Source organism: Arvicola amphibius, chromosome 4 (assembly GCF_903992535.2).
Source record: "Arvicola amphibius chromosome 4, mArvAmp1.2, whole genome shotgun sequence".
Lineage (NCBI taxonomy): Eukaryota > Metazoa > Chordata > Mammalia > Rodentia > Cricetidae > Arvicola > Arvicola amphibius.
The window spans coordinates 53,742,350-53,762,576 of NC_052050.1; the positions used below are offsets into that span (position 1 = coordinate 53,742,350).

At 45.2% G+C, this 20,227-nt stretch overlaps 1 protein-coding gene across 2 annotated transcripts in view; it reads right to left on the bottom strand.

Annotated features, from left to right (window-relative positions):
• Positions 1 to 997: 997 nt before the first annotated feature.
• Positions 998 to 20,227, bottom strand: part of Myh8 (myosin heavy chain 8) — a 29,596-nt gene continuing 10,366 nt past the window's right edge. Inside the window, exons 14-38 of one of the 2 annotated variants that reach the window (XM_038328842.1) lie at positions 19,529 to 19,838; positions 19,377 to 19,444; positions 17,579 to 17,666; positions 17,379 to 17,496; positions 16,947 to 17,070; positions 16,713 to 16,849; positions 15,069 to 15,324; positions 12,628 to 12,870; positions 12,361 to 12,537; positions 12,137 to 12,282; positions 11,965 to 12,055; positions 11,345 to 11,734; positions 10,787 to 10,913; positions 10,361 to 10,479; positions 10,044 to 10,240; positions 8,639 to 8,822; positions 8,386 to 8,551; positions 7,933 to 8,057; positions 6,043 to 6,351; positions 4,808 to 5,011; positions 3,673 to 3,798; positions 3,417 to 3,587; positions 3,153 to 3,257; positions 2,443 to 2,538; positions 998 to 1,150 (exon numbers count right to left, since the gene is read on the bottom strand). In XM_038328842.1, the coding sequence (XP_038184770.1) occupies positions 998 to 1,150; positions 2,443 to 2,538; positions 3,153 to 3,257; positions 3,417 to 3,587; positions 3,673 to 3,798; positions 4,808 to 5,011; positions 6,043 to 6,351; positions 7,933 to 8,057; positions 8,386 to 8,551; positions 8,639 to 8,822; positions 10,044 to 10,240; positions 10,361 to 10,479; positions 10,787 to 10,913; positions 11,345 to 11,734; positions 11,965 to 12,055; positions 12,137 to 12,282; positions 12,361 to 12,537; positions 12,628 to 12,870; positions 15,069 to 15,324; positions 16,713 to 16,849; positions 16,947 to 17,070; positions 17,379 to 17,496; positions 17,579 to 17,666; positions 19,377 to 19,444; positions 19,529 to 19,838 (4,230 nt within the window). Of the gene's footprint in view, positions 1,151 to 2,442; positions 2,539 to 3,152; positions 3,258 to 3,416; positions 3,588 to 3,672; positions 3,799 to 4,807; positions 5,012 to 6,042; positions 6,352 to 7,932; positions 8,058 to 8,385; positions 8,552 to 8,638; positions 8,823 to 10,043; positions 10,241 to 10,360; positions 10,480 to 10,786; positions 10,914 to 11,344; positions 11,735 to 11,964; positions 12,056 to 12,136; positions 12,283 to 12,360; positions 12,538 to 12,627; positions 12,871 to 15,068; positions 15,325 to 16,712; positions 16,850 to 16,946; positions 17,071 to 17,378; positions 17,497 to 17,578; positions 17,667 to 19,376; positions 19,481 to 19,528; positions 19,839 to 20,227 lie in introns of both variants that reach the window. The other variant, XM_038328841.1, reaches the window with a different exon arrangement.

Genomic DNA, 20,227 nt, shown 5'->3' on the forward strand with positions numbered 1-20,227 from the left:
GATTTGGCTCCTACTACATATTCTGGCTTTTAGGGGGCCTAGCCTGATTGGATGCTCACCTTCCTAGACCTGGATGGAAGGGGGAGGAACTTGGACTTCCCATAGGGCAGGGAACCCTTATTGCTCTTCAGACAGGAGAGGGAGGGGGAGTTGAAGGGGAAGGGGAAGGTAAATGGGAGGCGGGGAGGAGGCGGAAATTTTTAATGAAGAAAATTAAAAAAAAGAAAAGGCTTCTGGCCTCGAACTCACAGAGATCCACCTGCTTCTGCCTCCCAAGTGCTGGGATTAAAGGCTACAAGAGCTAGTTTCAGGACATAAACCCTGTCTCAAAAAACAAAAAGAAAGAAAGAAAGGAAGGAAGGAAGGAAGGAAGGAAGGAAGGAAGGAAGGAAGGAAGGAAGGAAGGAAGGAAGAAAAGAAAAGGCTTCTGGTTGGCAGAGAGCTTCTCCTGCCCACTAGTGTTGGTCAACTTGAAGCAAACCAGAGTCACCTGGGAAGAGGAACTCTCAATTGGGGAATTGCCTCCAACCGATTGGCTTGAAGGCATGTGTGTGGGCGGTTCTGGGTTGTTGAAGAAAGTTGGGGAGCAAGCCAGTAAGCAGGGTTCCTCTGTGGTCTCTGCTTTAGTTCCTGCATTCCTGTCTTGACTTCCTTCCCTGGCTTCTGGCTTCTCTCACTGATGGACTGTGACCTATAAGCCAAACAGGCCCTTTCTTCCCCAAGTTGTTTTTGGTCAGTGTTTTATCGGCAACAGGAAGTGAACCAAGACAGCCCCACATAGCCATACGTGATAACAGAAAACAACAGGTAGGTGAGAACTGGCTTGGCCAGCAAACAGTTTTGCAAATAAAAAAGGAAGCCCGGTTTAGTTTATAAACGTGCTGCAGTTTTTATTTAGTCAGCAGTAGGTAAAAAGTAAACGCAGTGAAGCCGGTGACTGGAAGCAGCACATTCTGCGCATGTTCGTCAGCCACTCGGCAGCCTTGGGAAAGGGCGCCTACTCTTCACTTATGACTTTGGTGTGGACCTCTCGGCTCTTCACCCGCAGCTTGTTGACCTGGGACTCGGCAATGTCGGCCCGCTCCTCAGCCTCCTCCAGCTCATGCTGGAGCTTGCGGAATTTGGCCAGGTTGGTGTTGGATTGTTCCTCCTGAGCACAAACAAGAGTTCGGGCAGTTAGACGCTGGGGGTCTCGCTGTACGCGTCACCAGGCCATCTTCAATTGTATTCCCTTGTCATGCGCTGTTCGGTCGTGTCTGACCTCTATCTAACCTCAACCCGATTTGTACCTCTAGTGACAATTTTGACTTGAAGCAAGGAAAGGAGAAATTGTTTTTCAGGTGGAAGAGACCAGTCTTTTGTCAAATCTGCTTACCACCTCCCTGCTTTTTGAAAAGATTTATTTTAATTTTACTTTATGTGTGTAGGTGTTTGGCCTGCATGTATGTCTGTGCGACATAGTCATGCAGTGCCCAGGGAGACTGGAAAAAGTCATGAGAATGCAATTACCGATGGTTATGAGCCACGATACGGATGCTGGGAATTGAACCTGGGTTATGGGAGAGAGCAGCCAGTGCTCTTAACAACTGAGCATCTCTCCAGCCTCTTGCTTCCCTCTTTCTGATGTGTCTCTTGGGTGGGAAGGAAGAAGGGACCCAGGTACCCTCAAAGACCACAGTTAGGAAATGTTAACAAATAGCTTTGGAAGTCACGCTAGACATTGTTTTCCCCTGTATTTAAGACTAATACAGAAGAAGGGAAAGCATGGGACTAAGATAGAAATTGCCTCTTTTGTGTGGCTGTTAATATTTCTGCCCTTCCTTCCTTCCTCTCACATATATCTGGAAGAATGGGGTGGGTACAACAGGGAAAGTGCAGCTGGGGAATCTTCCGGCATCGTTTCTTTGCTGTGCTCTAGATCTTCCATCACATTCTCCCAGTTACTGGGATGGATACAGGGAGGAAAGCCTTACCTATACAGTGAGTCAGTCAACAAGTCAGTTGGTGTGTGTGTGTGTGTGTGTGTGTGTGTGTGTGTGTGTGTGTGTAAGGGTGGGGATCCATATTTCATATTTCACTTTTGGGAACATTTGATTTTGGTATGCTGGGAGACAGGAATTGTTCCCCTTGGCGTTAGTGATTCTGTTGTGTGTATTGCTATCAGTTAAGGTTGGGTATTTGGAGCTTTCCCTTTCCCCAGCCTTTCTGCCTAACAATCAACATCTTCTCTTGAGGCATAGCCTACAATTAGCCTGGGAGTGTGTGCATTTATATTTGTAAGATCGCAGCCTCCAGAAAACATATGAATGGCAGATTCTTACAGTGTGCCTCCTTCCTCACCAAAGGGGTTTTGTTTCTGTTTCTGTTTTTTTTTTTTTAAAAAACACATTTTCTTCCTGAACAGAGGTTTGTTTTGTTCTGCAAAACCTCAAAGACACTTACGGCCTCCTCAGCTTGTCTCTTGTAGGATTTCACCTTCGCCTGTAACTTATCTACCAAGTCCTGCAGCCTGAGCACATTCTTGCGGTCCTCCTCCGTCTGAAAGTTTGATTTAAAAAAAAAAAATGTGTTTTCAGTCCCAAGAACTAGTCTACCACCAGTGCCAAAATAAGTTGCTAATATGCTGGAAGGGCGCCTGGGGGTAAACTTGACCTACCAGGTGACATGGCCTGTGCTATGGTCACACTTGGTAAACATGTGCCAGCCTCTGTACTATAGAAGTCTATGCACCTTGTCCAGTCCTCCCCCAGCTATTCTGGGCGAGGCCACACTAGGACTGATCTCTAGTTTGCTTTACTTTAATGCCTATATTCTTTTCTCTCTTATGCTGCTTTTCCTCCCTCCCTTTTTTCTCTTCCTCCTTTCTTCCTCTCCTCTCCTCCCTCCCACCTTCCTTCCCCTTACTGCAGATCAAGCCTGTGTGAAATACGTATAGTCTACCACTGACCTGCAGGCCCCTCCTTCTGTGTTGTTTGGTAAAGGCCTCCCTCACCACCCTAGCTTGATGTATGCCTGTGATTAGCAACTCTCCCTTTATCCTTGACGTGCATGGAGTTAACATGCATATCTGCGAGTGCCACCCAAGCAGTCACCGGGGTTTTCCTTTCCCCTCAGGCACAGTATCTGCGCATTCTGGAGAGCATTGCTCTCACCTGGTAGGTAAGTTCCTTTACTCTTCTCTCGTGTTTCCGTAACCCTTTCACGGCCTCGGCGTTTCGTTTCTGTTCATTCTCAACCTCTCCTTCAAGTTCACGGACCTGTAACCAAGAGAAAGATGTAGCTCCGCCCCTCCAGTCAGTGCTGGGGAATGTTAATTCCCTAGGGTCTACTGCAGGTATGGCCAGGGTCTTCCTGACCCCACGACAAGAAGACTGTGTCCCCCTGCCCTTCCCAGATTTAGGGTTGAAGGCACCCACCCTGGCCTCCAGTTTCTGGATCTGCTTCTTGCCACCCTTCAGTGCCAGTTGCTCAGCCTCATCTAGACGGTGCTGCAGGTCCTTCACTGTCTGCTCCAGGTTCTTCTTCATCCGCTCCAGGTGGGCGCTGGTGTCCTGCTCCTTCTTCAGCTCCTCCGCCATCATGGCGGCCTGAAAAGCCAATAAATCAAGAAAATAGTGAGCCCAGTGGTGGCAGGCGGCACAGGTGTGAGGAGAATACGTGTAAGGCCCTCACGTCGGTGATGGCTTTCTTGGCCTTCTCTTCTGCGTTGCGTGACTCTTGAATCACTTCTTCCACTTCACTCTGGAGCTGTGAAACATCATTTTCCAGCTTCTTTTTGGTGTTGATGAGGCTTGTGTTCTGTGGGGGGGAAAATGTAAATTTATAAGATTTTCAGGTTTCCCACTTGGGATTTACAAATGTTCTATTTTTGTCGAACGCAGGAAACCCAATGCCAACATTTACTACTGGGAAGTATTCTGTTTGATGCAAACTCGTGATCATTTCCAGAGTTGAAACCTCCTTTCCGGTACTCAGTCCTTTACTGCCTGTCTGCCTTATATAGGAGGACCTCTGAAGTTTTAGGAGTGCCTGTATTGACAGAGTACGGCAACACATGCTTGTAATCCCAGTAGTCTGGAGGCTAAGGCACGTGAGTCATGAATTTAGGGCTAGCCTGTGTTATATGGGAAAACCCTGTCTCAAGACAAGAACAGTGAATGCCCATAGGAGTTGTCATCCGTTACTTGTTCTTTCATTTATTTTATTTATAGTATTCTCTGTTTAAAAGTTTGGGTTTTTTTAGTATGTGTGTGTGTGTGTGTGTGTGTGCATGGCACTGGAAGGGACAAGGGAGAATTTGTCCTTCGGGGGCGATTCTGAATTTGTATTATGAAAACATCTTCTTAAAATTCCAACACGGTATTCTGGAAGGGGACTGTTTGGAAATACTGGAGTGTGGGTATTTTAGTATCCCAGAGATCCTACCAGGGCTGCTACTACATTTAATGCCTGAGCAAGAAGGGAGGCTAAGTGCTCTGTGAGGCCTAAGAACGGTAAGCACAGGGCAGCGGAACTCCACCGTGCCACCGGCAAGTGTTTCATGAAGTGTGTTTCAGTTTGGAGTCAAAGGCATGTTTACTCGGTATTCTTCTTCCTGGTTTTAAATAACTCCCAAAGCCTAACCTTATTTCTAAATTCACAAACACTTTTTCTGGTGAAAAATCTGGAAGAGAAATAGGAATGCTCAACAAAGTCACCTGTCACCCTGTCGTAACTGCAGTGGTTTAGATGCGGGCCCGTCCTTGGTTTTACGTATGTACTCGCTCTCTAAACTGCTGACTTAGCGGTGCCCCAGCCTTTGGCTCACCTGGGTGTGGAGGAGCTGCACGCGCTCACTGGTATCCAGCAGTTCCTGCTCTGCAATCTTCCTGCTCCTTTCTGTCTGCTCTAACGTGGCCCGCAGCTCCTCCATCTCAGCCTGCAGCAGGTTGGCTCTGCGCTCCACAATCGCCAGTTGCTCCTTCAGGTCCTCCTGGCCGCGGAGAGCATCATCGAGGTGCAGCTGAGTGTCCTGTAAGTTAAGAAAAGAATACTTTGTTCTGAAGAGGAGGTGGATACCTAGGAAATGAGCCACAGCAGTGTACTGGTGCGATGAACAGGAGGTCACTTGCCTGTCATTTGTGCGCTCTTAAGAATGATGGTGGCTTTTGTGTAGTGTGTGAGCAAATCATCAAGGGACAGATTCTTGCTGTGTCTCTGCCTTTATCTTGTTGTCTGTCACATGCATGCCACTATTCTTATCATTTATAGAGCATTTTCTACAGGCTCCACATCATGCATGATAGCTGCCGTCTCATTGGATCCTTACTGCCATCCTTGCGTGGGAAACTTACTCTTATTATGTAGAAGAAGTAACAGGCCCCAGAGGTGAAATAGCTTGCCTGAACTCAGAGAATGACAAAAGGCCTATTTTGTGGAAAGCCTGGGTATTTTATCTGTTGTCATTTCTTCAACTTTTGGCTTCTGTTTGTTCTTCTACATATACTTTCTGGAAACTGTTATGTTTTAAGCACTATCATTTGGCTTCCTTGGTGCATTCACCTGTATAATTTGGCAAGTGGGGGAGTGGCTATGGGAGCCAGTGTTAACTGTCAACTTGACAGACTCTAGACTGACCTGGGAGAGGACAATGGGCATGCCACAGGGGGACTGCCAATTATCACGTCTATGTTAATTGATACAAGAAGCCGGACTGTAATTGCAGGCAGGACCATTCTGTGAGCAGGGGATCTTGGACTGTATAAAATGGGGAAAGCTAGCCAAGTGCTAGTTTGAGTTCATTTCTGTCTGTTTCTGATGGTGGGTGCAATGTGACCAGCTGCTTCACCTTCCCCCTGCCTTGACTTCCCTGCCGTGGTGGACTGGACAGATGACCTGCAAGCTGGAATAAACACTTATTCCTTTAATCTGCTTTTTACCAAGGTGTTTTTTTTTTTTTTTTAATCACAGCAGTAGGGAAGGTAGTTTAAAAAGATGGCTTAATTGTGAGAATGGCAGACAGGTGTGTTCTTTGACTCATCTGAGAGGCCAATGGATGTCTACCTTCAGCATGCCTTGGGTGTTCCTGTAGTTCCTCAAGCTCTCAGCAGCCAAGCGGTTGGCGTGGTTCAGCTGGATTTCCATCTCATTCAGATCTCCCTCCATCTTCTTCTTGACTCTCAGAGCATCGTTCCTGCTCCTGATCTCTGCGTCCAGCGTGCTCTGCATGGACTCCACGACTCTAATGTGGTTTCTCTTCAGCTGGTCGATCTCCTCGTCCTTCTCGGCAATCTTCCTGTCAATCTCAGACTTGACTTGGTTCAGCTCCAGCTGGATGCGCAGGATCTTTCCCTCCTCGTGCTCCAGAGATGCCTTAAGGACAGTGAGATCAGTCAGCACTGAACGGAAGAGAACTCCTTAGCATCTACTGTGAATTTGTGAGGCACGCTCCTATTGCATGTTGAACTTTAAAGTTAAAGTAATTGTCCTAAGAACCTATGAGGCAAATCATGTTTTGTTTATCCGGTTATGGTTTATATCCGTCTACTCTGTAAGAAAGATGCTGTGCAGTCTCTAAAGATTCATGATGGTACTAATAGAATTACCTGATTAATTTTACATGTAGTATACATAATGTTTTATAAACTACAATCTTCATGTGTGTAATACTAATCTGGCATAGAAACTATCATTTCAAAATTCTTTTTTTTCCTGATTATATAGTACATACTCATTGTACAATGTGAGGACAATGTATAAAAACAGCTTCCTATTGTCCCTTACAAAGAGGCAACTATTTTAATGTGGTACATTTTTTTATACTTATTTTTTTTAGATAGGCTCTCTTGCTGTGTGGTTCGGGCTGGCCTTGACCTCATTTATGATCCTTCTGATTCACCTATTTCTATCTATTTTCTATCTAATCAAAGTTTTATATGCAAATATGTCTTGCATATATTTTAAAAGCAAATATTTGTGTCTATCAAAAATATTTCCCCATATTAATCATACTTTTTGCCTTTTTTCCACTTATTTATTTGATAAATAATAGAGAGAGAGAGAGAGAGAGAGAGAGAGAGAGAGAGAGAGAGAACTCAAAGTCAGGGATAAATCTCCTTCTACCCTGTAGGTGTAGGCTGTGGAGGTTGAGCAGAGGGTATAATGTTTGGTGGAAAGTCCTGTAGCCCACTGAGCATCTTTGTCTCAAAGTTTTGCCCCTTTCTTTTCTTTCTTTTGAGACAGAGTTATAGAGTTTCTCTGTGTAACAGCTCTGGGTGTCCTGGAACTTGCTCTGTAGACCAGGCTAACCTCGAATTTACGGAAATCCTCCTGCCTCTGTCTCCTGAGTGGTGGGGTTAAAGGCGTGTGCCACCACCACCCAGCCAAGTTTTATCTCTTTTAAGACTAGTTTCTTGCCAGGTGGTTGTGGTGCACACCTTTAATCTCAGCACTTAGGAGGCAGAGGCATGTGGGTCTCTGTGAGTCTAAGCCCAGCCTGGTCTAATTCTAATAAACTGAATTTTAAATTCTAATAAACTGAATCGATGGGGTAGAGCATTTGCGTTTTTCTCAAATTTATTTTTGTTTTATTTATGTGCATACATGTTTGTGTGGGTGTGTGTCATGTGTGTGCAGGAGTTCTGCGAGGCCAGGAGATGTCTGATCCTCTGGGGCTGAAGTTACAGGTGGTTGTGAGCCACAGATGTGGGTCCTGGCAACTGTACTCAGGTCCTCTGGGAGAGCAGCAAGAGCTGTCACCAGCTGAGGCATCGCTCCAGCCTCAGTGTTGGCATTGCTAACCACTTAATTACCCTATGCACAAAGGTTCCATACTTAAATTGTCTCTGCTCTACAGTAATGCATTCAGCTCATGGTGCCATTTCTCAGCTTGATACTTTTGCTAGTGCTTGTCTTTGATCCCCACCCCCCCCCCAAGAATATAGTGACATGTACCTCCGCTTCCTCTAAAGCAGCCTGGATCTCACATTTCTCTTGTTCCACTTGTTTCTTTACTTTCTCCAGCTCATGGATATGCTTCCCTCCCTCTGCAATCTGCTCAGTGAGGTCAGAAATCTCCTCTGTGGAAGAGCAGATGAGAGGAAGAGGTGGGAATGGTGGCAACATGTCAGGATCCAGTCAGGGCTAAGTAGGAAGGGGAAGGTGGGATACATGGGAGGGTCCAGCCAGGGCTAAGTAGGATTGGGAAGGTGGGCAACATGGGAGGGTCCAGCCAGGGCTAAGGAGGATTGGGAAGGTGGGCAACATGGGAGGGTCCAGCCAGGGCTAGGAGGATTGGGAAGGTGGGCAACATGGGAGGGTCCAGCCAGGGCTAAGGAGGATTGGGAAGGTGGGCAACATGGGAGGGTCCAGCCAGGGCTAAGGAGGATGGGGAAGGTTGGGACTCACGTTGCAGATTCTTGTTTTCTCTCTTCAGAGTCTCAAGGTGATCCAGAGACTCCTCGTAGGCATTTTTCACCTTGAACAGCTCGGTGCTGAGAGAACGGGACTCCTTCTGGGAGGACTCCAGCTCAGCCTGAGTTTCCTCATACTTCTGTCTCCATTCGGCTAGGACCTAAAAAAAAAAAATCCCACAGATTATCAACTGGCACAGGGAGAAGACCAAATAAAGTTTTTGTAAAGTTTAAGTAGGTTAGACCACCTTGTCGAAGTTCCTCTGCTTCTTGTCCAGGGCGGCGCAGGCCGCGTTGGTCCTCTCCACGTCCAGCATGAGGTCCTCCACCTCGTTCTGCAGCCGCTGCTTCGTCTTCTCCAGGGAAGCACACTTGGCGTTCACAGCTTCCACGTGCTCCTCAGCCGCCTGCAGACGCTGAGCCAGCTTCTTCCTGAGAAGTTAGCCAGACTGTCAAGAACTGGCCAGAGCCAGGAACAAAGTAATAACGGCTGTGGCTCCTCCTCGCCGTCCTGTCCTATACTGGCAAAACTTGTCTGCCTTTCAAAGCAGTAGTCACCAGGCTTGTATTCTACAGTAACAAACTGGAGAATGCCAAGGTGGTAGCTGTTTGGACTCAGTGAAGTTCAAATTTGGAATCTTGGAATGTTATTCGATTCCCACAGGCTGCTGTCAGTGCTAGGTGCCTTAATACACTCAGTGACTTGGAACGTATAGGAATTCTGACTGGGGATAACTGTGAAAATGATTACCTAGTACAATATTGTGGATTGGTTTATACAGCCCGTCATAAGTCAAAAAGAAATTGAAGCTAATTTATTGGGCAAAAATATACCAAATATGTTTGTTTTCTCAGACTTTCTGATTCCTTTCATGACCCCTGCCCCAAGAGAATAGCTAATTTGTTTAAACCATGTATGTTTGGACAGTTTAACTGGAGGACACAGTTGAAAGATAATTTGGACAATTTATGCAGCAGAAGCAATGGTGACTTCGACTTTCATTTGAGTGTTCTATATTCTTTCTTTATTCCCAGTGGTGTGCCAAGGTCACATCCTTAAGACAGAAAACCCCTTTAAACTTGACACCCAAGAAGATGCCCTCTCTCTACCAAGACTAAAACCATATCTTACTTAGACCAATTCTCAACACTTTGTACAACTTGTTGTACATTTTAAGAGGAATGTCTGTCCACTCAGTCCTTAAGAAGATGACCGCTGGAATCAGAACATCTGGTCGCAGTACCAGCTGTTCCTCTATTAATAAGTCTATTTAGAAAAGCAGTGACAGAGACCTATAGCTATGCTATGCTGTGCTATGCTGTGCTGTGCTGTGCTGTGCTGTGCTGTGCTGTGCTGTGCTGTGCTATGCTATGCTATGCTATGCTATGCTATGCTATGCTATGCAAGCTAAATGAGCGGCTGAATATGAAGCACTTGACACAGGAACGGAGATGACCAGGAGAGGCAAAACTTGCTTTTGCTCCAGCTCCTGAATTGAAATACACGTGATTAGAAGAAACTGCACTCGATAAATGTTAGCTACTGATATCTTTACATCATCATCAGCAAGACCACCATCGCTTCTCATGGGAGTTGCTGAGTTAAGCAGCGCCAGAGACCAAAATTTGTTCTCTTAAATTCGTGTCACATACTTGGCCTCCTCCAGCTCCTCCGTGCGCTGGATGGCATCCGTCTCATATTTGGTCCTCCACTGAGCCACCTCGCTGTTGGCCTTGGACATGGCCCTCTGCAATTCAGCTTTGCCTTCCTGCTCCTCCTCGTACTGTTCCCGCAGCAGGTCACAGTCATGGCGGGAGGACTGCAGGGCGTGGGCCAGCGCATTCTTGGCCTGCGGAAGTGACAGTCCAGTGATTTCAATTCATATATCCTCTGATACTTACGTACCTCAAGTAGAATAGAAACTGGGCATTCTCAGGTTTGGTTCGTCAAGATCTATGGTAAAACTCACCTTGGTTTCTTCCTCAAGCTGACGCTTCAGCTCCTCAATCTGCTGGGTAAATGCCTGCTTGCTTCTTGAGAGCTGAGAGACTAAGGCGTCTTTCTCATCTAACTGTCGGGAATACTCACCTAAGAACAGTAAAAGGGGAGAACTCAGGGTATAGCAATAAGCGGTGTGCAGGTGTATGCATTTTTTTGTTCATTTTTAAATACTGTTATAGAAATGAAAAATGACAAAAAATTAAAGTCAAAATGCAGATTTGCAGGTAGGTTGCCACAGGCGCATGGCAAACCTGTCGACTTATTTTTGCTTCCCCACACCTTTGTGGCCTGCCTTGAAAAATTTTGATAGTTTGTTGATTTCCCTCTAAAAACGAGAGTTTTGCTGGATAGGAAGAATCCCATTTACACGGTGCAGAGCCAGAGGTGTCCCTACCTGCTTCCGTCTGCAGGCGTGCTCTCTGAGCCGTCAGCTCATTAATCAGCCGCTGCTGTTCCTCCTCCTTGCTCTTCAGCTCACTCACCTGGTCCTCCAGGGTGCGGCACATCTTTTCAAGGTTTCCCTATGGATCATGTGACAAGGAAGAATCAAAACTGAATACAGGCAAGGAAAGAAAAGATAAACCCTGATTTCTAAACTCTTAAGATGTTTTAATATTAAAAGAATGAAATATATTTTTAAACATATGTGGGCTGTGAGTAGAAAGTTACAATGTTGGTGCTTTGGCATATGCCAGAATTCAACATACATGTTACATTTATTATTGGAAACCACCCATATGGCCAATGATGTTGACATTCACTGAAGTGGATTTCAAAGTCCTCTTAATGGGGGTATAGTCAGTACTTTTAGAAAACGAAACTTCAGGAATATATTAGGACAGAAAATATTTGAGTAAATGGAACAAAATGCCTGAGAACCATATTCAATGCCAAGAACAATGGGTGCTGGTTTTCTGGCTCATTGCCCTTGTCTAGAGACAGCGTTCAGTACCTTGGCTTTGGCGACTGTCTCTGCATTACTGCTAAGGTCGTCGATCTCCATCTTCAGCTCGCTCTTCTCCTTCTCCAGCTTCTGCTTGACCCGCTGCAGGTTGTCGATCTGCTCCCCAAGCTCTGCCATACTGTCCGCGTGCTTCTTCCGAAGGGCGGCTGATGTGGCTTCATGCTGCAGAGTTGCCTCCTCCAGGTCCCTGCGGAGCTTCTGGAACTCAGCCTCTCTCTTCTTGTTCATCTCAATCTGGGCAGAAGTAGCCCCGCCAGCTTCTTCCAGCCTCTCGCTGATCTCCTCCAGTTCCCGGGAGAGGTCAGAGCGCTGCTTCTCTGCTTTGGCTCTGGAGGCCCTCTCTGCCTCGATTTCCTCCTCCAGCTCCTCGATGCGGGCCTGGAAATCAAACAAGTACACTAACCCATCTCAAATTCATTTCAGTTTTAGTGTTTTGGGGTATGAAAAAAACCAAACAAAGATAAGGGACTGGGCGGGGTTGTCCAGGTGTTTTATCCCATAACTCAGGATGCTGAGACAGAGGATTGTTAGTTTGAGATCAACCTTGACTGGATTACGTAGCATGGCCCTGTCACAAAACACCTTTAAAAAACAGTGAGACAATTCACCTGCAGCTCCTTGATCTTCTTCTGTAGCTGGGTTTCTACGGCTTGCTCATCTTCAATTTTGCTCATCAGATTGCTGATTTCAAACTCCTTCCTTTAGACAGAATAGCAGACATATTAATATGTGAATTATTTGAAAGATGACATCACACAGAATTCCTTCGGGAGCCCCTACTTTTTAAGCTTCTCATCAAGTTGCTGTTTGTCATTTTCTATGTCCATTGTGGATTCTTGGGCCAGCTTGAGGTCCCCCTCCAGCTTCCTCTTCGCTCTTTCTAGGTCCATCCGAAGCTTCTTTTCCTGCTCCAGTGATCCTTCAAGCTGATGGGAAAGAGAACTCCGCTAAAACTGTAATGCATTTAAAGAAATATTTCAAAAGGCCATTTAAAATGTGCTTACATCGTCTACTTGCTGTTCAAGCTTGGTTTTGGCTTTGGTCAGAGTGTTGACTTTGTCCTCCTCTGCCTGCAGGTCATCCAGGGTCTGCTGGTGGGCCTCTTGGAGGGCCTTCTTCTCCTTGGTCAGCTTGGCGATATTTTCGTCCAGGCCCGCCATCTCCTCCGTGAGGTTTTTCACCTTAGGGAGTTAGAAAGAGGTTGTCTCAACAAAAAGGCAGCCCAATTGCTCGGTAGAACCTCCATGTGGTGCAGTCACTAGTGCTCATACCTTGTTCTCTGTGGCGTGCTTCTCCTTCTCCACCTTGGCCAGGGTCAGCTCAAGGTCGTCGATGTCTTTCTTCAGCTCTGAGCACTCATCCTCCAGCTTCCTCTTTTTGGCTGTCAGCTCGGCGTTGATCTCCTCCTCGTCCTCGGCTCTCTCGGTCACCTCTTTGATTTTGGCCTCCAGCTGGATTTTGTTTTTGATCAGTTGTTCACACCTTTCCTCGGCATCGGCCAAGCTGTCTGCTTCCTATGGAATCATCAAGACACGTAGATGTCTGTTTCTTATTTTGAAACTTATTTTTATTTTTGCCCAAAGTATTTAGTGTTCATCTGAATTCTGTTGAATTTCTCAGCACAAATATAAAAAGCATCTTTAATTGACTATTATATCTGACTTAGAAACATGCAACTAATTAAAAAGTGAAACTGGGTGTTTAGAAGCAAAGGAGTGTACGCAGTGATTGGGCCAGAGAAGGTATGGCGGTAGGAACTGTGTCTAGAAGAAGAGCCAGGTTTGCAGACAGGGAAGTAAGTCTGGATTCTTGTCTCCAAACATCCTCAAGTGTTGTCTTGGGAAAGTTGCTTTCCCTCCTAGTTTTTCATATAGAAAGAAAGAAGTTATGACAAATCATTTCTGAGAGCTCTTTAGTTGTGATAGTCAAAAGTGTTGATTTAGTGGCATTGGTTAGTCTTGGTGGCAATCATTTTAATCAAAGTATTAGTTGTCAAATAGAATTAAAAACCAATATAAGGAAAAAGTAAATTAAATGCATTTCAATTCATTCAATTCATTCAGCCTTTTCAGTTCATTCAAACATTTATGATGGTCCTTAACAATACTATAATGGCTTGAATCTTCCATTTCTATTTAAAGGATGACCTATTAGCCTCAAAATGAATTTCAGAATCTATAAGAACAAGTGATTCTGAGAAACGATATCACCCCATAAAATTCTACAAGTAACTAATTAAAGACCTCAAAAACTCAGCCAGGAATTTCCGAGATTACTCTGCCCTGGGCCTTTCTCTACCTCCTTCAGTGGTTGTTCCATCTCAGTGTTTCAAGCGACTGAGGCCGAGGATATCTCAGTTTCTTGCTTTTCTCTTTTATAGTGATAGGCTCAGTGCATATTTAGTCTTACTGGTCCACCAGGAAAAGGGACAGAGAGGCTCTGGTCCTACGCATCTGGAAAACCATCCTTCTTGCAATGTCTTCCTAACACCGTTGGGCTTGTTGACCAAGGAAGTGGGAGATTATGTTTGGCTGAAGTGCTGTTGCTAAACTCCCTCCTCAACATGACTACAACTTCTCTCTGGACTCATCACCAGTGGTATAAAGAGACTCCTTCATCCTATTGGAAGAGTTGGGGAGGATGCTCTGCCCTGCCTTCCAGGATAGTTCAACTCGAGCAGATTCAAGTATGTATATTTGTTGAGTTAAATCTCGAGGGTTAGGAAAGGAGGGATGACTTATTATCTTGACTTCTTCTTTATTCACTTTTTAAGACAGAGTCTCTCTACAGAACCCTGGCTTCCTGGAGCTCACCATGTAGACCTTCTGATCTTAAGCTCACAGAGATGTGCCTGCCTCTGCCTCTCGAGTGATGATTATCTTAACTCATAAGATGGTCTTAAGTACTTGGGTTTTTTGTTTTGTTTTGTTTTGTTTTGTTTTGTTTGAGACAGGGTTTCTCTGTAGTTTGGCACCTGTCCTGGAACTCACTCTGTAGACCAGGCTGGTCTCAAATTCACAGAGATTCTCTTGACTCTGCCTCCCGAGGGCTGTGATTAAAGCTGTTCACCAGCCAGCACTTGGATTTCTTATTTCTATCCTGGCAGATTTTATTGTTGTTTTGTTGGTTTGCTTTGCTTTCTTGTGTTGTGCTAAGGACTAAATCCAGAATTTTGAGCAGATGGCGAAAATGCTGTATCAGTGAGCTGTGTCTCTGATCCTTTTTCACTTTTGATTGAGACAGAATCTTACCCCATGCCTGAGGCTGGCTTTGAACTTATTTTATACCCTAGACAGGCCCTGACTTGGGATCCTCCTGATTTGGCCTCTGGAGTAGCTGGTGTTAAAGGCCTGTACAGGTAGACTCAGCTCAAAATTATGTTTTTATGGCCGGGACAAGGCAGCTAAAGCTAAAGAGGTAAAATATTTGAGTAAGATTTGGGGATTTAGCTTTAAATTGCTTGCTTGAAAGTTGTTCAATTTTGTGATGTTACCGAGTCTTCCCTTTCCCCTGTGTAATGTGGAAGTAATTGTAGCTTTCCTTTTTAACACAATATTGAAAGGTAAGCAAGCTACTAACAAAATAAAGCCATCACTGCCCCCCAAAGAATTTTTTCCTCAAGAAAACTTCTTTGTTGTAAGTGATAGTCTCCCGAAGGCCAGGCAGAGCCCTAGAGCATGATGATGTGACGGGTTCACCTCAGACCACTCACCGATTGAACCTGGAGTTGCAGGTCATTTTTCTCTTTGAGGAGAGTGACCATCTTTTCCTCCAGTTCCTTCCTCTTTGCCTCCGACTTGGCGAGCTCCTCTTTGGTTTTCTCGAACTCCTCCTTCATGTTGGCCATCTCCTTCTCGGTCTCTGCGCTCTTCAGCAGGGGTTTGATCTTGAAGAAGAGCTTCATCCAGGGCCAGTGCTTCACATTCATGAAGGCGCGGACGTTGTACTGGATGCAGAACAGGGCTTCTCTGGAATGTGGGAAGAGGTGGTGTAATTGTTCCATTGGCAGCACTGTGATTGACATTTCTTGCAGACAACAGGCTTTTCGACACATGTTCATTCTCACAATCAGAGTCAGTCTGTAGTCCTCGGTGTCAGCTACTTTGCTAGTATGGTGTGATTCATAAGGAGCAATTGAGTGTGCTCAGCCCCTGGTGAGCTGCCAAAGACAGCCTGAGTCTGGAGGACACAGATTGTGCTGTCTGAGAGACCCCTGCCATAGAGAGAGCTCACACATATGAGAGCAGTGACTAGGAGAGCATGGCCATTGTAATTGGATTGTGCTGTCCTGCTGCTGCCACACAGCTACAAGCTGCCAGCCGAGAAGCCATGTGTTGAATGATTTGCCTCCTCTCAGTTCGGCCACTCTTTCCTTCAAATCTTCCCTCTTTCCATCACCTCTGGATTAGTCATACTTCTCTTCTGTGTCTCCAGATAACATACTGGCTTTTCTAAATTCTTAGAGTGACCTAGTCCTGTCAGTTCAATAAGTTCATTAACATCAGAAAGCAATTTTTAGCAATGATTAATCTCCAAAATTGTTCCATTTAAATAAAAAGTTGAAATAGTAATATTGGTACAGACTTTCAAATGGTAGCAATGGGCCGGCAAGGTTTGGCTGGCTTATAGGAACATGTGGGCATCTTTAAGTTGATTAGCATGCAGGTTTTATTTCTATTAGCTCAGTTTCTAGGAATTCTGACTCTGAGAAAGCAGATACCGTGGCTCAAGCTATGATAAAGATGTAATGCTGACTAAAAAATACAACTGAACAAAATGAGCAAAATGTGGGCTTGGCTAGAGCAATGTGTAAAAATGTTGTGTAAATAAATTGTTTGAAGTTAATTTGGCAAAGAAGAAACAGACTTGTGACTAGGTAGATATAAATGACGGACACGGTCTGCACAGACACGGGAATAGGAGGTGAGCGAGTTGTCTAGCATGACAACTCGCTAGGTGTGTGTGGCTAGACACGAAAGATATGATATGATATCTTTGCTACGATATTCTATCACGAAATATATAATGGAATAGAAGGTCTTGACAGCCAAGCCAAGCAGCTTGGATTTGGGGTGGGATCCCACAGGGAGCTGGGAACAGAGACGAGGGGGTCAAAACTGCTTGCTGCAGACTGTTTCTATGTAGCTGCTTGCTGCAGTCTGTTTCTATGGGAGCTGGATGGGGAGTGGGACAGGAGAGAAGTTCTGGGAAGCCGAGCCTGAAGGGCGACACTAAAGTTGACATGTTATAGGGGTGAAAGCTCATGCTAATTGAAGAATGAAAGGCTCAGGGCACGGGGAAGGCTGATGGAGAGTCCCCAGGGACCCGGTATCCCACTGCTGCTCCTAGCTGTTACCTCCTCTGCAGCATCTTCTGATACTCGACTCTCATTAGGTATCCCCTACAGACCGCTTGCGTTCTTGTTATTATCTGGGCCAGCTTTTCGTCTCTCATTTCTTCCAGGAGACCCAGGAGGCCAGCTTTGAAGAAAACCTGGAGAAGCAGGAAGTCACGAGTCAGCCCCGCACTTCAGCAGGCACAGGCAGGGCTGCGGGTACGTGGGTCAGGCGTGCAGGAGTCGCAGCCATACCTTGGTATGTCCGAATTTATACTGGGTGTGGTCGATATCAATAGAGCCCAGGAGCTTCTCTGAGGCCTTCTTGCTGTCGATGAACTGTCCCTCTGGAATGGCACTTGCGTTTAAAACTTTGTATCTGTTTCATCAAACACAGAAGGAATGGTCAGAAGGGGCAATCACTTGCCCAGTGGCCACCAGAAATAAAAAAGTGTATCTGTTTAAATCCCAAAACAAAAATAGAAGTAGAGATCTAATGGTTCTCTAAGATAGGTTGTGACCCAGCCTATTATTCTGTTCTCTAGCACTATCACAGGACTGAATTATTTGGCTTCTCATTTGTATAATGATGCTAAGTAGGAGACACGAACTGTAATGAGCAACACACAGCAACTCGGATGGTAAATAGTCATAAGCATTCAACGTCATCCACCCAAGGGGACTGACCTCTGTTTGAAGTCCCCGTACAGGATCCTGCTGGGGAAGCCCTTCCGGCAGATGCGGATGCCTTCCAGCACACCGTTACACCTCAGCTGGTGCAGGACCAGTTCATGCTCCATGGCACCTGGAAATAGAGAAAGGAGTTAAGTCCCGGATGCTGGATTTTCAGATGGAGCCTAGTTTGTTATCAGTGTTCCGTGTCTTACCGGGGGTTTTAGTTTCATTGGGGATGATGCACCGCACAAAGTGAGGGTGTGTGCTTCTCAGGTTGGTCATCAGTTTGTTTAAGTTTTCCTAGAAAGTGAGACAGAAGGGTCTTGAGAAAGCTGTGTTTTGAATTTTTTCTTTTTCTTGGTGGGGAAGGTAAAAATTACCCAGCACACTTTTGGCTACAGGAATAAGTATATGAGACTTTAGTTCCTGTGTATTTGGAAGGTTTCAGTATTTAAGTTGTTAAATAGCCGGAAGGTCAAAGTATTAGAAATAAATGCGGAATACCAAGGTATCCATTGTAACACCTAGGTCCAGACAGCAAAGTCAGTTGCCTCCAAACACAGGCAGAATTCTCAGCCAGTACCAGAAAACAAAGGCTACAGACTCCCTAGGGAGTCAGCTGATGCTGTGCCCTTCCATGTCTCCCTGGGCCTCATCTGAAAATGGTGAAGATGATCTCTGGGGCCTCTTTCATTTTCCAGCACTCGTGATGTTCACCGTAGCTAGCAATTCTCAGTGAAAACCTGGGTTAGCAGTCACGCCAACCTGTGCTGTTCCTTCCTTCTTTTTTTTTTTTAAATCATTCTCAGCATCTTCTAATTTCTTGTTTTGTTGTTTGGAGAGTGTAGAAATGTGAGGAGACATAATTTTGTGTGGGTGGATGTTGGGTGCCTGAAAACATTTTCCATCTAAAGTACACGGGGGGAAGGGTTATTCTAAAAATGAAGTAATTGATTATGACAGAGAACGTTTCACTTATCCATAGAGAACACACATGTCTCTCACTTACGCTTTTTTCGCATCTCAGCCACTAGGAAATCAAAACAAACAACCTGGATAGCTAAGCCCGAAAAGACCTTTCCAGACAAGTTGACAAAGCAACCATCTGTCTCGCTGGATAATGCAGACCCAGAGTGAGACGGGAAAAGAGTAGGAACAAATTTCCTCGGTAGGTCACACCTGCATTTTAGTTAAAAGCAATGAGGCATGAAAATCCTCACAAACAGTCCTCGGAGTAGACATCTTACGTGTTCCTCTCAAGAAGAGCCTTGCTGCAGAAGAATTATAACTGCATTATGGAAATGTGCATGGACGTAATGGAAAAGCTACACTATTTTGTAAATAGAAGTCTTATTCTTTTGTAGTTAACCATCCATTCAGGTCACTAGACTTGGGTTCGGGTGGCTTTCATCTTTTCTAAAGATGTCCAATCCATCTCAGGGCGAAAGGTGTTTTGGTGAGAGAATCTTCTAAACAATGTATCTCTTGTTCATTTTCAAAGGAAATTTGAACCCTGGCAGGGTGGCACATGCCCGGAATCCTGTACTCAAGAGTCTGAGGTAACAAGTTCACAAGTTCAAGGTCAGCCTAGCCTATGTGGAAAGATCCTATCCCAAAGAAAACAAAGGGAAACTCAAGACCATCCTCAAATGATACTGTCAGTGAGATAGGAATGCAGCCATCACAGGGATAACATTGAGGATCAGAAGTGCTTCCTTTAAAAGCATACTTATTATTGCTATTTAACATATGTGTGTGTGTGTGTGTGTGTGTGTGTGTTGTGCCCAAGAAGTTCTAAGGACATGTGGACATTTTCGAATGCTTCAGATTATCATAATAAGGAATAAAGAATAAAGCACCCATCCCTACCCAAGTACGGCTTTAGATCTATCCTGATGAGAGTGAGTATCTAAAGTGATTCCTATCACCATGCCATTCCCTCCTGATTTATTCTAAATCCTATACTTACAGAAACGGAATATATTTTTCCAGTTTAAATTTATACTTTACCCTGAAGAGGGCTGACACGGTTTGGAAAGAAGAACCCTTCTTCTTAGCCCCTTTTTTCGCACCGCCATCTGAGATGAAAAGAAAACCCATCAATAGAGTAGACTCTCAGAGGCCAGAGCAGTGTAGGAACATTCTGAGGGATTAGAAAGTACCTGCTTCAGCGCTGGCATAGGTGGAGAAGAGACTGGCCAGAGTTTTCATGGCTGACTTCTGGTACAACCCCACCACGGTGTCATTCAAAGGGTCCTTATTCTTATCCAACCAACCAGTGATGTTGTAGTCCACGGTGCCCGCATAGTGCACCAGTGAGAAGTGGGCTTCAGCCTTGCCTTTGGTTGGCTTGGGCTTCTGGAAGTTGTTGGACTTGCCTAGGTGCTGGTCGTACAGCTTGTTCTTGAAGGAGGTGTCTGTCGCCTTGGGGAACATGCACTCCTCTTCCAGGATGGAGAAGATGCCCAGTGGCTGAATTCAGAAAAGGAGACCTAAGTCAACCTCACTTTTCTCAATGGGTGCAGACATGGTGGCTGCCATTTGATTGATAAGCACCCCCAACTAATTATAAATGCAGAGTAAGTCAGGCTTCGTGCTCAAACAGTCCCCTTGTTGTTCCTAGAATGACTTTCCCACCATTTCATCTCTCTGTAGCATTAGGGTCAGTTAAAAGAATAGCTGGACACAAATCCCAAGGAATTTGTAGGTAATTTGTTAAATGCTTTTTATCATCATACTTTCCCCCTCCCCCCGTTAAATGAATAAATTTGTTGTCAACGTTCTATTTTGCTTCAAAAAGGATGTACTGGAACCGAGAAACTAGCTCCGTGGGTAAGAGTGTTTGCTGTGTAAGAACCCAC